General features: G+C 42.8%; 1 protein-coding gene across 1 annotated transcript in view; it reads right to left on the reverse strand.

Moving 5' to 3' along the window:
• Positions 1-655: 655 nt before the first annotated feature.
• The window catches only part of LOC310792271 (ras-related protein Rab-36-like), a gene marked incomplete at both ends in the record, with an annotated part of 19341 nt that continues 4172 nt past the window's right edge, over positions 656-15824 (reverse strand). Inside the window, 9 exons of the mRNA XM_083653993.1 lie at positions 656-717; positions 1072-1188; positions 1697-1787; positions 1904-1985; positions 7223-7274; positions 7411-7475; positions 8472-8573; positions 8902-8976; positions 11221-11312. Coding sequence (XP_083510119.1) covers positions 656-717; positions 1072-1188; positions 1697-1787; positions 1904-1985; positions 7223-7274; positions 7411-7475; positions 8472-8573; positions 8902-8976; positions 11221-11312 — 738 coding nt within the window. The remainder of the gene's footprint in view (positions 718-1071; positions 1189-1696; positions 1788-1903; positions 1986-7222; positions 7275-7410; positions 7476-8471; positions 8574-8901; positions 8977-11220; positions 11313-15824) is intronic.

The raw sequence follows: 15824 nt of genomic DNA on the forward strand, positions 1-15824 counted from the left end.
TATTACATAACTTATCAAAGGTCACATAGAATAGCCTCAATGTGTGTGATTTGGTTCAAGAGATAGTTCAAAGATACAGCAGTTTTGTGGAACAAATATATGCCTTCAGACAGAGTTTTTTTTATGTATATTGGGTGTATCTGAAGTACGTCAACAGCAATACCAGGCTATCTTGACTCAATTGCTGAGTGGCCAACTGGCCATGGGATCAAATAACATCATTGTGATGGGGGAGGGCATCTGAGGAGAGGCCCACAGTCGTGGACTTTGAAAACCCCTGGAATACAGATTCCACATGTAGAAGTGATCAATACTACACTGGTTGTCTATGGGAAGACATGAACCTGACCCGATTCAGATCCCACACAAGTATGCAACAACATGGATTATTTCAGAGGCTTTTTCACCTTGAGAAGAATATAATGATTGCTCAAACACTGCATATGGGGGGGGGGGGGATCAATACAAAAATATCTATGTTGTGTCGGCTTTCAGAAGCTCCTATTGGTTGAACCCTAATAATACATATCTCCACAATACATGGCAGTTTTTTATGAGTTAATAAAGGTGATGGGGAAAGGCACATGACAATCCAGTTCTAGACGGTCAGACACTTTATTTCCCACAGCCGAAGCTCACAGCAAGAGTCTTCTCATCAGCAGCAGTTTCTGCTGGTGTCTTTGGCAGCGGTCTGCTCCAGGTTGGCCCGGTCCGATCCTGGTGACACAAACGGCCACAAAGATCATCACACTTCACATCATCAAAGATCGTCACACTTCACATCATCTGTGATAGAGAATAAATGAAAGTAAGAGTTCTTGAGATTTGGCTTACTTGATTATATTTAATATGATTTAAGGTCTCATGAGATGAAGAGAAGAGAGGATGAATGGCAGTGAACGGAGAATAATGTTACTTTTTTTAATTGTGCCACGGGGTGCCAACGTTAATCTTAAAGCATAACTTTGCATGTCAAACCTTTGACTGGCAGTGTATGTCATGTGAGAACTCACGGACCACACTAGTGTGGCAGAAATCTCTGCTTGTTATGAGATGAAAGTGATTCCTTACTGATACTGTTTCCTTGTCCAATGCTGGCGGGTGTGACTCCTCCCTCCATGTCCTTCACTATGGAGTCCTCAAAGGCCAAAGCTGCCACTCTGAAGAAAAACTCCTGCACATTCTCCCCTAAGACAGAGGGAAATATGTTTGATTTGATCTCCGATATTGGGTTCATGATTTGATACAACCACGATACAATGTAATCAATAAAAGTTGAAGAGCGTGGTGCAGGTTAAACATTTGTATGAATTAACATTTTGGGCTCATGATTAGTATGAAAATACCCCATAAAACAATTATGGACAAAAAGGTGGCATTCTTATAATTAAGCAATAGATCAGGACAGGCCGTGGTATATGCTTATTTATACCTGATGGGCCGCATAATGACCAGGTATGCTATATAACATACACATCATAAAAATATTCACCTAGGCTATTTAAAAGGAGATGTGTGGAAATTTAATTTGAGCCTATCACAATTCAAATTGTGTTTAGAGGGAGATAATTTCACTGGACTTCTTGTCCGGGAGATTTTAATTTGTCAGACTTTGATTAAAGCACCCCCCCCCCCCCCCCTTCCCTAACCTAATTTAATTTAACTTAATTATGAGACTTAAAGAGAGTGAGCATACCTGATTTGGCCGATACAGCCCAAAACTCTGCCTGCATCTCTGTTGCCATCCTGATGGCGTCTTTCTCTGTCCTGTGCCGTTCCTCTGAGGGCTGAAGGAGAAGACAATGAGGTCAAAGCAGAAAATGATAAAAAATCTGCTCAAAAGAAAATATTAAAAACTGGTAACATTCATTGCAAGTGATCAAAAAATCATCCATACACTCACCAGCAGGTCACTCTTGGTGCCAACCAGGAAGATGAAACACGATCCAGGCTCATTTTCTCTCATGGCCTCCTCTAACCACTGCCTGGGTGGATGAAATCAATTTACATTTCTGGATTTCAAAACTCACTTTCTGGCCCATCCTCAACAAGACATTTCAGAACCATCATCAACCAAAAAGCGTGTGACAGTGTACCCTCTGACCCTTGACACCTGTCACCTAAGCCACGACTTATGAGAGAGAGAGAGAGAGAGAGAGAGAGAGAGGATAAGAAGAGACGAGAGTGAAACAGACAGAGCAGAGCTGTGTGTGTGTGTGTGTGTGTGTGTGTGTCCAGGTGATTGGCAGCTGCAGCATGACGTCAGGTTGCATCCCCTTAAAGTACTATCTCACTATATGACTGATGCATGTTTTTCACACAGCCCCCTGCTGCACCCAGTGTTGGAGCCTGACACACTGACTACCCTCATTGACTATGAATGGACTGTGGGGGAGGAGGGGGCTGCAGGCAGGCACATATAGTCCACTGTAAAGAACTCAAGGCAGCCCGGCTAGCTCAGTCGGTAGAGCATGAGACTCTTAATCTCAGGGTCGTGGGTTCGAGCCCCACGTTGGGCGCTGATTTTGCGGACCACAATGGAATTAAGCCTCCACTTTACTGTGTTAGCGGCCGTGTAGACAGAATGCCCTTATTTGAGCTGCCAGCGCCTTTCTACAATTCATTCTCTATGGTAAGGAAGCACGTTAAACCACACATGGGCAAAATATGAACGCAACATGCAAGATACCCGCTGAATAAGTGTCCAAATGTTCATGTCATTCTGGCCAATACTCTTCTGTTATAGCATTTCAGTCTGGAATATAACTACGGTAACTTAAAGTCGAGCTGAACCCAAAAATTACTTTTCTTTTCTTTTAGTTCAAATACCTGGGTATGCAGTGCACCAATGTAATAATGTATGCAAACAAAATCACAACAATCTAATTTCTTTAGTTTTTCACACTTTTTCACATCAAAAGTTCATTTTTCAAGATTTTATTGATAACAGTAATGTACAGTTTGCTGACGTCACCTAGTACTATCAAATTTCTACCCCATTTCAGCCAATCATATCACGACATGCAGCTGTCAATCAAATCTTCATTTCTGGATAATTTTCTCTTCCAAATGAAGTAGAAAATGGCGCCTAGTGCCTGTCATCTGGCAGAATTCCTATCCCATAAACTAACTACTAACTTGGCCAATTGTTAGAAACATGAACAAAAAACAAAAACTATAATCTCTAAGAATGCAAAGAAATGTAACTGGCTTGTTAAAATGCGCATTCCAGGGATATCGTATTTACAGCAGCGATAATGGCGCGCGCATCCAAGAGCTTGGTTGTCAGGGGTCGCACTTCGGAGATTCCAGGCCGACGTGCTGCACTCTCCGCTCGGCAACACGAAGGCAGCTGGCTGCCTGCGGCTCGCTGAGCTCCACTCCTCCCGTCAAAAGGCTCTTCCCGAGGGGAGCGCCACAACACACTGAATCCCACTCGATTTGGAGGCGGAACACGCCAGGATTGGCCAAAGCCCAATCCAGTCCCCAGAATTGTCAAATAAAATCATCGACATGATACTATGACCCGCCTCTCAACCTGTCATCTTAGACAAACTATGTTTTCAGTCTGAAACGGACTCATTATGCACGTGACGAACAGGTTCAGTTCGACTTAACTTCTAACTTAGTTAGAATAACTTAACTTTACCACTATTCCTTCAGATGTTGTAGTTGTCATAGACTGTGTTGCATAGTTGATTGCTCTATTGCTGACAAAAATGTGTTATTGTAAGTCGCTTTGGATAAAAGTGTCTGCCAAATGACGTAATGTAATGTATGTAATGTAATGAATATGGAATATCTTTCAATAATCTTTATGACTAAAAGGCTACATTGAAGTAGAAATTTAAATAATGAACTTGTTGGTTTTGGATTCATTTAGCTTCAAGAGTGCATTTTTGTTCGTGTGACCCTCAACACAGGCTTTGATCATCCCGGGCCACTTACTGATACTAATGCTTAAATTAACCCACTCATAGTCTGGTTTATTTCAAGAAAAACATTTCGGCTAGTGGAAATTCTAATTGGCTGGTCACTTTAAAATCTAGCAGCCATATTGGCAGGTGGTCAAAAAAGTTAATTTCAAGCCCTGAGAGCAGGTGGTGACATAGGAGTGAGTGAGAAAAGGATCAAATATTGGTGTTTAATGCTTCCCACACACTAGAGGATAAAATGCCCGATTTAATGCCCGATTCGAGGCTAGTCTCAACTGATTTTTTTGTCAAAATAATTGTCAAGTGTCTGGTGTCAATAAATTATTGATTGAATCGGAGCCTGCCCGATCTCGAATCGGGCATATCAAACATGTTTGATATTTACGATGGCTGTCTCCCGACGGAACCCGCAATAGCCAATGAGAGCGAGCAGACCGGGACGCGTCGACGCGTCATACCCGGATGTTAATGCAGCGCTCACAACAAAAGAGCAACAGCAGTGCCATGTAGCTCCTCTCTCCCCAGCATCCTCACAGCAGCTTAAAACAGGGTGGACAGCGGCGGATGGCTCTCCAAACATGTGCCGAGCGGAGCGGTTTGTTTGCTTCAAGGGAGCGGATATGCTGTAATATGAGCTCTCAGACAGGACGTTGTTTTAGCTCATTTTGCAAGGGTGTCCGCCTGCTTGAAGTGGACCCGCCGCTCGGTGCATGTTTGGAGAGCCATTTGCTCTTGTCTGTGGGAAACAAATTGCGGTTTTGTGGGATATAAACAGCCTACAGTCTAGTTGCTGGAATCGCTTTGAGCCTGTACTTCAAACGGCTGGTGTGTGGTCTCGCAGTCTGGCCGAATCGTCTAGTGTGTGCGTTCAGGCGATTTTAATGTTAAAATCTGATGAAATTGTCCTTATGTCTGTGGTCTCTCATGTTTTTAAAATCGGTTAAAGTCCTTGGAAACCAAAATCCACAAAAACGTTCTAACTATGTTATTTAGGGTCTTATGTTAGTAATTTTGTGCCTCCGAAATTATTATACATTACTTTCAACCCAAAGCCTTAAAATCGACACTTTTCTACAAGATTCTACAAGATACTTCCTCATTGAAGAGAGCAGTGCGCGAGGTGCTAAAATGCAGGAGCTTATGACGTCATAAGCTCTATATAACCTTTGTACACGTGCGCAATCCGCACCCACCCTCCTTTTGTCCGTTCTTTGCCCCCAGTGACAGCGTTCGCTCAGTATGTCTGCCTCCCTCCCACTCTGTGCCGAGCGCTATGCTTCTCTCTCTCTCTCTCTCTCTCTCTATCTCTCTCTCTCTTCTCTCTCTCTCTCCTCTCCTCTCCTCTCTCTCTCTCTCTCTCTCTCTCTCTCTCTCCTCTCGTGTGAGAGAGAGCACAGAGAGAGACACAGCCTGGTGACGCGAGGTTACTCACACATACACACACACACACACACACACACACATGCTGTGCAGTCGCAGCAAGAGTCTCTCCCTCTCCGAGCAACGAACACACACACACACACACACACACACACACACACACACACGTGTGTGTGTGTGTGTGTGTGTGTGTGTGTCGATCTCTCTTTCTCCGTTTCCCTCCCCCCCTCTCTCTCGCGCTCTCCGAGAGACAGAAATTTCCCTGCTGTAGACGGGACACGCCCACACAGTCCGCGGGAGAAAATACACTCTAAAAAATAATCGATTCTCATTACTTTTGCCAGACTGTCAAACCTAAATTTATATACTTTGCGACGTTCATCATCGTTCAAATTTGGCTGGTGGCTTATTAACATAGGCTCCTGTGATGTGATGAACTCAAAATGCTAAATAATAATAAAATATTTCTGGTTTCCAGGGACTTTAAGATTTGAAAATCCTCTAGTGTGTAGGCAGCATTAGACTGAATAATGACATCACAACTGTTAATTTAAAATGAGTTATTCCTCTAAACCTGGCTTCAAATGTCCCAAATTTGTCATGCTGGCGCCGTTCGGCCCTCAGCAAAACCTGGTAGCGAGGACATTTTTTGTGGCCCTCTCTATCATCAAAGTTGCCCATCCATGGGTTACGGCATGACAATATTTGTTCGGCCCCTGGCAACAATCTGGGTTTCTTATGTGGCCCCCCATGAAAAATAGTTGCCCACCCCTGGTTTAAACGCTCTCAGCGTCTAGTGTTTTTGGCGGAGCGCTCTGGGTGTCTCACGCTGAAAAAAGTTGAACATTTGGAGGAAAAGCGCGCTGCTCGTCAGCTACAGTCTAGTCTAGTTCTCTGGCCCATCCTCTACAAGTCATTACAGCTACAGTCTAGTCTAGTTCTCTGGCCCATCCTCTACAAGTCATTACAGCTACAAAGTCTAGTTCTCTGGCTCATCCTCTACAAGTCATTACAGCTACAAAGTCTAGTTCTCTGGCTCATCCTCTACAAGTCATTACAGCTACAAAGTCTAGTTCTCTGGCTCATCCTCTACAAGTCATTACACCTACAAAGTCTAGTTCTCTGGCTCATCTGCTACAAGTCATTACAGCTACAAAGTCTAGTTCTCTGGCTCATCCTCTACAAGTCATTACAGCTACAAAGTCTAGTTCTCTGGCCCATCCTCTACAAGTCATTTCACCTACAAAGTCTAGTTCTCTGGCTCATCCTCTACAAGTCATTACAGCTACAAAGTCTAGTTCTCTGGCTCATCCTCTACAAGTCATTACACCTACAAAGTCTAGTTCTCTGGCTCATCTGCTACAAGTCATTACAGCTACAAAGTCTAGTTCTCTGGCTCATCCTCTACAAGTCATTACAGCTACAAAGTCTAGTTCTCTGGCCCATCCTCTACAAGTCATTTCACCTACAAAGTCTAGTTCTCTGGCTCATCCTCTACAAGTCATTACAGCTACAAAGTCTAGTTCTCTGGCCCATCCTCTACAAGTCATTTCACCTACAAAGTCTAGTTCTCTGGCTCATCCTCTACAAGTCATTACAGCTACAAAGTCTAGTTCTCTGGCTCATCCTCTACAAGTCATTACAGCTACAAACTCCATTTCTCAAGCCAAAAAAGAAACAAATGAAAAACTAGTGGCCACTGTATGTAGCTGAAGGGGATAGAAGATGTGTGAGGGAAACCTGCATGTTGTCACAACTGTATTGAGACAACGTTAAATGTGTTTATTTTCATAGTTCACATACTTATCGTGTATTCATATTCCATATTTGGACTTTCCAGACCTTCATAGGAATTCAAGCTTGATTTTAATTCTATAGATTTTAATTCTATACTCTATCAAACTTACCGCGTATGATCAAGGGACTTAATGTCTGCCATGTCGAAGACTGTGATAATCACTGGAAAAAACAAACAGGGACATTCATTTTCACTAATTTACTCCAACTAAAAAAAACAATAGATTTTATTTTGATAATAATAATAATAATAAACAGCATAATATATCAACTAAAAAAGGTCTATTAACTGTCTTACCCTGAGCTCCTCTGTAGTATGCTGAAGTGATGCATTTGAACTTTTCCTGCCCTGCAGTGTCCCAGCTGCAGTACAAGAGTTAGGGAGCAAATTAATACGAATGAGAAGAAAAGCCCTAAACCTCTGCATGATTTACATCAGAGAAATTACAATTACAATTATTATTTTACAATCATTACAATTACATGTAATTAAGATTACATGTTATTAAGATTACATGTTATTAAGATTACATGTTATTAAGATTACAATCATTACATGATTAAACTCTGCAGTTTTACAGTCAGACAACTCACTAAACCTCTGTATGATTATTACAGTTTTACAGTCAGACTACTCACTAAACCTCTGCATGATTAATACAGTTTTACAGTCAGTCTACTCACTAAACCTCTGCATGATTATTACAGTTTTACAGTCAGTCTACTCACTAAACCTCTGCATGATTATTACAGTTTTACAGTCAGACTACTCACTAAACCTCTGTGTGATTATTACAGTTTTACAGTCAGTCTACTCACTAAACCTCTGCATGATTATTACAGTTTTACAGTCAGACTACTCACTAAACCTCTGCATGATTATTACAGTTTTACAGTCAGACTACTCACTAAACCTCTGTGTGATTATTACAGTTTTACAGTCAGTCTACTCACTAAACCTCTGCATGATTATTACAGTTTTACAGTCAGACTACTCACTAAACCTCTGCATGATTATTACAGTTTTACAGTCAGACTACTCACTAAACCTCTGCATGATTATTACAGTTTTACAGTCAGACTACTCACTAAACCTCTGTGTGATTATTACAGTTTTACAGTCAGACTACTCACTAAACCTCTGCAGGATTATTACAGTTTTACAGTCAGACTACTCACTAAACCTCTGCATGATTATTACAGTTTTACAGTCAGTCTACTCAATAAACCTCTGCATGATTATTACAGTTTTACAGTCAGACTACTCACTAAACCTCTGCATGATTATTACAGTTTTACAGTCAGACTACTCACTAAACCTCTGTGTGATTATTACAGTTTTACAGTCAGACTACTCACATCTGAAGAGAGAAAGGAAGTCCAGACATCTCAAACCTCTCGATCTCAAAGTCCACTCCTATAGTGGCCTTGTAGTCTCTGTCAAATATGTCTTTACAGAACCTGAGAAAACACAAGCAAATCCAGCTTTGTTTATCTCTTAAGATGTTCAATTCAATACTCTCTCTCTCTCTCTCTCTCTCTCTCTCTCTCTCTCTCTCTCTCTCTCTATATATATATATATATACAGTATATATATATATATATATATATTCTGATCCGAGTTGTGTGTGTGTGTGTGTGTGTGTGTGTGTGTGTGTGTGTGTGTGTGTGTGTGTGTGTGTGTGTGTGTGTGTGTGTGTGTGTGTGTGTATATATATATATATATATTCTGATCCGAGTTGTAAAAGTGACACTGTGGATACTGTGGTGATACTGAGTGATAAATTACCTATTAATAAGACAGGTCTTCCCCACATTAACGTCTCCAACCACCACTGCTTTGGACATCTTCTGCCGGTCCCACCTTTAAAGAGAACATTTGTCACCGGTGCAATCAGAGCGAAACATGCAGAATATTGACCCAGATATGACCCCAGACCAGGATGCAGTATATTGACCCAGATATGACCCCAGACCAGGGGAAACATGCAGTATATTGACCCAGATATGACCCCAGACCAGGAGAAACATGCAGTATATTGACCCAGATATGACCCCAGACCAGGAGAAACATGCAGTATATTGACCCAGATATGACCCCAGACCAGGAGAAACATGCAGTATATTGACCCAGATATGACCCCAGAGCAGGAGAAACATGCAGTATATTGACCCAGATATGACCCCAGACCATTAGAAACATGCAATATATTGACCCAGATATGACCCCAGATCAGGAGAAACATGCAGTATATTGACCCAGATATGACCCCAGACCATTAGAAACATGCAATATATTGACCCAGATATGACCCCAGGCCAGGCGAAACATGCAATATATTGACCCAGATATGACCCCAGAGCAGGAGAAACATGCAGTATATTGACCCAGATATGACCCCAGACCAGGAGAAACATGCAGTATATTGACCCAGATATGACCCCAGAGCAGGAGAAACATGCAGTATATTGACCCAGATATGACCCCAGACCAGGAGAAACATGCAGTATATTGACCCAGATATGACCCCAGACCAGGAGAAACATGCAGTATATTGACCCAGATATGACCCCAGAGCAGGAGAAACATGCAGTATATTGACCCAGATATGACCCCAGACCAGGAGAAACATGCAGTATATTGACCCAGATATGACCCCAGAGCAGGAGAAACATGCAGTATATTGACCCAGATATGACCCCAGACCAGGAGAAACATGCAGTATATTGACCCAGATATGACCCCAGACCATTAGAAACATGCAGTATATTGACCCAGATATGACCCCAGACCATTAGAAACATGCAATATATTGACCCAGATATGACCCCAGAGCAGGAGAAACATGCAGTATATTGACCCAGATATGACCCCAGAGCAGGAGAAACATGCAGTATATTGACCCAGATATGACCCCAGAGCAGGAGAAACATGCAGTATATTGACCCAGATATGACCCCAGACCAGGATGCAGTATATTGACCCAGATATGACCCCAGACCAGGAGAAACATGCAGTATATTGACCCAGATATGACCCCAGACCAGGAGAAACATGCAGTATATTGACCCAGATATGACCCCAGACCAGGAGAAACATGCAGTATATTGACCCAGATATGACCCCAGACCAGGAGAAACATGCAGTATATTGACCCAGATATGACCGCAGACCAGGAGAAACATGCAATATATTGACCCAGATATGACCCCAGACCATTAGAAACATGCAGTATATTGATCCAGATATGACCCCAGACCAGGAGAAACATGCAGTATATTGACCCAGATATGACCCCAGACCAGGAGAAACATGCAGTATATTGACCCAGATATGACCCCAGAGCAGGAGAAACATGCAGTATATTGACCCAGATATGACCCCAGACCAGGATGCAGTATATTGACCCAGATATGACCCCAGACCAGGAGAAACATGCAGTATATTGACCCAGATATGACCCCAGACCAGGAGAAACATGCAGTATATTGACCCAGATATGACCCCAGAGCAGGAGAAACATGCAGTATATTGACCCAGATATGACCCCAGACCAGGAGAAACATGCAGTATATTGACCCAGATATGACCCCAGACCATTAGAAACATGCAATATATTGACCCAGATATGACCCCAGAGCAGGAGAAACATGCAGTATATTGACCCAGATATGACCCCAGAGCAGGAGAAACATGCAGTATATTGACCCAGATATGACCCCAGACCATTAGAAACATGCAGTATATTGACCCAGATATGACCCCAGACCAGGATGCAGTATATTGACCCAGATATGAGCCCAGACCATTAGAAACATGCAGTATATTGACCCAGATATGACCCCAGACCATTAGAAACATGCAGTATATTGACCCAGATATGACCCCAGAGCAGGATGCAGTATATTGACCCAGATATGACCCCAGACCATTAGAAACATGCAGTATATTGAACCAGATATGACCCCAGAGCAGGAGAAACATGCAGTATATTGACCCAGATATTACCCCAGACCATTAGAAACATGCAGTATATTGACCCAGATATGACCCCAGAGCAGGATGCAGTATATTGACCCAGATATGAGCCCAGACCAGGAGACTCACGGCTGATGCCTGGCTGCTCTGTCTTTGCAGGCAGCTTTAGCTTGAGTGGCCCAGTCCTCCTTCAGCTGGACACAAGCCTGAGGTGTGTAGCACTGGAAGAACAGGAGCACACACACTGATGACCACACGGCGGAGCTAAAGGATCACTGGCTGATATCTCTGCAATGTAGTGTCAAGCTGGATTCACACAGGCTCCAGAGAGACGCAGCAGCTGCTGTGTGTAGTGCAGCTGAGTACGTCTGGGTGGGAGTGTCTCACTTCACCCCCCCTTTCTTTCTTTTTAAAATGCTGTGGAGGCTATTTTGTAGCTTTAGTTTATAGTTTATCTCTCTTTTTAGTTTTGTTTGTGTTTGATATCTGCTATTTTACCGTTTCATCCTGATCACATTCAGTTGTGTGGAGCTGTGTTGTTGGACCATTAACTGCTGAGTGCTGATTCATATAAAAAGGCAGGCTTTCATTAACAAATTAACCGGAGGACTTTTATTGTGAAGAACAGATACTCAGCCACGACTTATGAGAGAGAGAGAGAGAGAGAGAGAGAGAGAGAGAGAGAGAGAGAGAGAGAGAGAGAATAAGAAGAGACGAGAGTGAAACAGACAGAGCAGAGCTGTGTGTGTGTGTGTGTGTGTGTGTGTGTGTGTGTGTGTGTGTGTGTGTGTGTGTGTGTGTGTGTGTGTGTGTGTGTCCAGGTGATTGGCAGCTGCAGCATGATGTCAGGTTGCATCCCCTTAAAGTAGGATCACCCTGTACTCTCTCACTATATGACTGATGCATGTTTTTCACACAGCCCCCTGCTGCACCCAGTGTTGGAGCCTGACTACCCTCATTGACTATGAATGGACTGTGGGGGAGGAGGGGGGCTGCAGAAAGGCACATATAGTGCACTGTAAAGAAATCAAGGCAGCCCGGCTAGCTCAGTCGGTAGAGCATGAGACTCTTAATCTCAGGGTCGTGGGTTCGAGCCCCACGTTGGGCGCTGATTTTGGAGAGCACAATGGAACTAAGCCTCGGTGTTAGCGGCGTAGACACAAGGTGCTAATTTGAGCTGCCAGCGCCTTTCTACAATTCATTCTCTATGGTCTTTCTACAATTCATTCTCTATAGCCGTTTTCACACATGCATACAGGAAAATTACCTGTAAATCAATATCGGCCATTTCCCGGAATTTCCCTTCACACCTGAGCGCTCGCATGTGTGAATATAGTCGTCAAATAGCCTGTATGTTGGGGGGCGGGCGGGGGGGGGGGGCTTATTTTGGGGGTCAGCAAAACTCCGATGGTGAAATAAGTTTGCTTGTCACACAATAAATCACACTCGTTTGACTTAAGAGGGCATGTATGTTGTATCCTTCACATTCGCTGACCAGTCTTTGAACTGAAATCTTTGAAGAAGTTGGGATCCCTGTCTGAGCCTGGCTGGTTCGATGTTTATCCGTTCACCTGCGTCGCGTTGAAGCACTTTTTACAGACTGGCTTCGTTTGATGTGTCCGGGCTTGCCTTCGCTGTCAGCAACGTAAGCAAAATACTTCCACATTTCGCTTCGTGCATCTGCTTACAAGCGTTGGGCGGCTTGCAAGACTCGAACAAGCCTTTGCCATTTTCGCTGTCTGTGTCCCTGTCGGGCTGGACTGAAGCACTCTGGCCAGAGAGCGAGCAGAGAGGGGAGGGGGGGGGGAGCACGCCCACACATGAAGCAGCCATACCGCTCTCATGACAACCTAGAAACTGGTGAAAAGTCCGCGATGACGGGGTCGCGCTTATACCGGAAAACAACTTTCACACTCCAAGGCATTAGACCGCTTTCCGGTCATTTAACGGTAAAAAGCGCATGTGTGAAAACGGCTTATGGTTCGCGCTCCTCTTTCAAGGAACGTACCTCGGGTTTAAACGCTCTCAGCGTCTAGTGTTTTTGGCGGAGTGCTCTGGGCGCTCAAGCTGAAAAAAGTTGAACATTTGGAGAAAAAGCACGCTGCTCATCAGTCACTCCTCCTACCTCTTCTCCTCCCAGGGGGATCTTCAACCTCCGCTGCTGCCAGAATTGCCAATAATCTGGCTTTCATGTTTACAGTGTGAACAATCAACAACAACATCAAACAGATGAAACCAGCTGACCGTCTGATCGTTATGTCCTGAACTGTACTGCACGCGACTGCAGGGGAAAACAAAACAAAACACACAAAACGCTCTGTGCGCTGTGTTTGGTGCACAATGGAAGCGCTCTAGACATGATTTCCAAAGCGTTCACACGTGTTGTGTGTGCACGCCACCTTATCCTGATGTTTCCTTTTAGTAAAGGTCATGCCTTGGCAGAGCTGCTGTACTTTTAAAATGAAAATATCAAATCAAATCAATCAATCAATCAATCAATCAATCAATCAATCAATCAATCAATCAACAACATCCATAGTGAAATAATGTCATGCTGCAGCTGCCAATCACCTACACCCTAGTTCCTCGCGAGAATTTTGCGGCTCCAGAAGCTTTAGTTGGCGGCTCACAGCTGATATACATAATTCACTGTCAAAACCTGCTCAGACCGTCCCTCACTGCGATGTAAAAAAAACCTGCAGGGTTGCCAGGTTGCTGGCCCTCTGATGCACCAAATGGGGGTGGAAACTCACCATAAACCATACAAAACGGCAGGCCCGCGGGAAGTAGGGGTGCTGCAGGTGCTGCAGCACCCCCTAGATTTCCCCCCCCCCCCAAAAAAAAATAAAAAAAAAAGTTTTTTTTTTTTTTTTACAAATGTAATTAAAAATATTTTGCAGTGCACTATGTTCCTTTCTTGTTTAAGAATGTTTCGGGAAATGAAAATGTAGCCTATTTAAATAGAATTATCAACAATAAGAATCAAGGAAGTTACATGCTTGTAGGCCATACATGGGCAACATACGCCCCCTGTGTGGCCCGCGATGGAATTGCAAAAAAAAAAAAAAAAAAAAAAAATTTTACAGTGCACTTGAACGCAACATGCAATATACCCGCTGAATAAGTGTCCAAATGTTCATGTCATTCTGGGAAATACTCTTCTGTTATAGCATTTCAGTCTGAAATATGGAATATCTTTCAATAATATTTATGACTAAAAGGCTAAAAGTAATCTCATGTGTAAGAAATGACTGTTCTACATTGAAGTAGAAATTTAAATAATTAACTTGTTGGTTTTGGATTTATTTAGCTTCAAGAGTGCATTTTTGTTCTTGTGTGACCCTCAACACAGGCTTTGAGAATCCCGGGCCACTTACTGATACTTATGCTTAAATTAACCCACTCATATTCTGGTTTATTTCAAGAAAAACATTTCGGCTAGTGGAAATTCTAATTGGCTGGTAACTTTAAAATCTAGCAGCCATATTGGCAGGTGGTGAAAAAAGTTAATTTCAAGCCCTGCAGGGAGAGCAGGTGGTGACATAGGAGTGAGTGAGGAAAAGGATCAAATATTGGTGGTTAAGACTGAATAATGACATCACAATTGTTAATTTAAAATGAGTTATTCCTCTAAACCTGGCTTCAAATGCCCCAAATTTTTCGTGCTGGCGCCGTTCAGCCCTCAGCAAAATCTTGTAGCGAGGACATTTTTTTGTGGCCCTCTCTATCATCAAAGTTGCCCATCCATGGGTTACAGCATGACAATATTTGTTCGGCCCCCGGCAACAATCTGGGTTTCTCATGTGGCCCCCCATGAAAAATAGTTGCCCACCCCTGTTGTAGGCTATAGAGAAGAAGAAGAAGCGCGCATGCACACACATGTTGTGTTGAACCAACCAACAACCAATACGAATTGTTTAATCTGGCAATAAAGAAATGTGAACTTGACATGCTATTTTAATAGCCTACTCAAAAATGCACCTCCCACTATACAGCAAAGAGAGGAGTCAATGTTTCTTGATATATGCCATTCAGATCAGAATCATTAGTCTAATTAAGTTTGCTGATAATATTTCTATCTGTGTCATGTTAACTGGTGTATTTAGAGCAAATAGGGAGATATAGAGCATTATCATCATGCTATATATCTCCCTCTTTGCTCTGAATGAGTGAGAAAAGGAGAAAATACTGAATAATTACATCACAATAGTATCCTAATGTTAATTTAAACTGAGATATTCCTCTAAATATGGCAAAAAAATGTAAAAAAAAAACGTAAAATTTTCTTTCGGCGGGGCCCTTGCGGGCCCCACCGAGAGTCCCTTCCTCCCAGCACCCCCTGCTTAAAATTACTTCCAGCGGCCCTGCAAAACGGTATGGCTGATGTTTTTCTCTCCTTAGCCTACTTTTCTAATCCAGAGAGGTCTGCTTCACACTGCAGCACTTTGTGGCCGGATTGCTTTTTTATGTAGCCTATTTGTTTTGACTCTGTATTGAAGCATTTGATTAAAAAAAAGTGCAATGTTGTGTTGCACCATTACAAATTTACTGTTATATCTTATTGTTTATTTATTTATTCATTTATCACATTATTAGAGTAGACACTTTCTGATTATTAACACGTTCACTGCCGCCAACGACGTATTACTCCGTCAAAAAAAATCCAACGGTTCACTGCCAATGACGTATTACTCCGTCAAAAAAAGATTATTTTTTTTTGACCGTGGGATGTG

The sequence above is a fragment of the Poromitra crassiceps genome (assembly GCF_964638095.1).
Source record: "Poromitra crassiceps genome assembly, chromosome: 17".
Classification (NCBI taxonomy): Eukaryota; Metazoa; Chordata; class Actinopteri; order Beryciformes; family Melamphaidae; genus Poromitra; species Poromitra crassiceps.